We start from the raw sequence: 755 nt of genomic DNA on the forward strand, positions 1-755 counted from the left end.
CCTGTTTACAGCCTTCCAAGAGCTGGGATTACGGGCTTGCACTACCATGCCCAGTCTCAATCGCAGTCTCAGTGTGCCCCAGGGGCAGGGCCGGCACGGCAGGCTTGAGGATTGAACCCCGCAGCCCCTGCGCCTGCTTGCAGGTGCTTTAATGTGCTGAGCTATTTGGCTGGCCCGCTGAATTGTTATTTAGCTTAGAATGAAGCCTAGTCTTTCTAAAGTGCGAGTCACATTTCAATGTCCATTTCATTACTTTATGGTATAGAATAACTGAATAAATATCTAGAAAGTCAATATGCTAAACAAAAACATGAGATTTTTCTCTAAGTAATTTGTAAATAACAGGAGCTATTTATGATAGAACTGTTTCTTTTTTAGAGTAGTAAGGTTTTATGTTTATTAAAGGTAAGAATAAGGGCTCTACAGAGTAAGTTCGGGCCAGGTAAATCAAGGAAAATAAGTGCAGTCTGCAGGACGGGCACTGGCCCCAGGGAGAGAGCAGTCAGTGGCTTGGAACTGTTTCTCATAAAATAGCCACGTGAGCAGGACTGGGGGGACTGAGGCCAGAGGGTCAAGAGTTCAGGGCCAGCCTGGGCTACACAGCAAGATCTTATCTCAAAGAAAATCCATTTGAGAAGTTAGAGGACATAGAAATGGTCTTTTCAAAGAACCTGCATTTCCTGAGCAAGGCTAATAGAAAGCAACCAGTGTTTTGCTTTGTATTTCAGGTAGTCTCTCCCGGCTGTAATGATGAC

General features: G+C 44.6%; 1 protein-coding gene across 1 annotated transcript in view; it reads left to right on the plus strand.

Annotated features, from left to right (window-relative positions):
• The window catches only part of Arid4a (AT-rich interaction domain 4A), an 85738-nt gene that overhangs the window by 28335 nt on the left and 56648 nt on the right, over window positions 1-755 (plus strand). Inside the window, exon 9 of the mRNA XM_023701673.1 lies at window positions 729-755. Coding sequence (XP_023557441.1) covers window positions 729-755 — 27 coding nt within the window. The remainder of the gene's footprint in view (window positions 1-728) is intronic.

The sequence above is a fragment of the Octodon degus genome, unplaced genomic scaffold (genome assembly GCF_000260255.1).
Source record: "Octodon degus isolate 3935 unplaced genomic scaffold, OctDeg1.0 scaffold00007, whole genome shotgun sequence".
NCBI lineage: Eukaryota > Metazoa > Chordata > Mammalia > Rodentia > Octodontidae > Octodon > Octodon degus.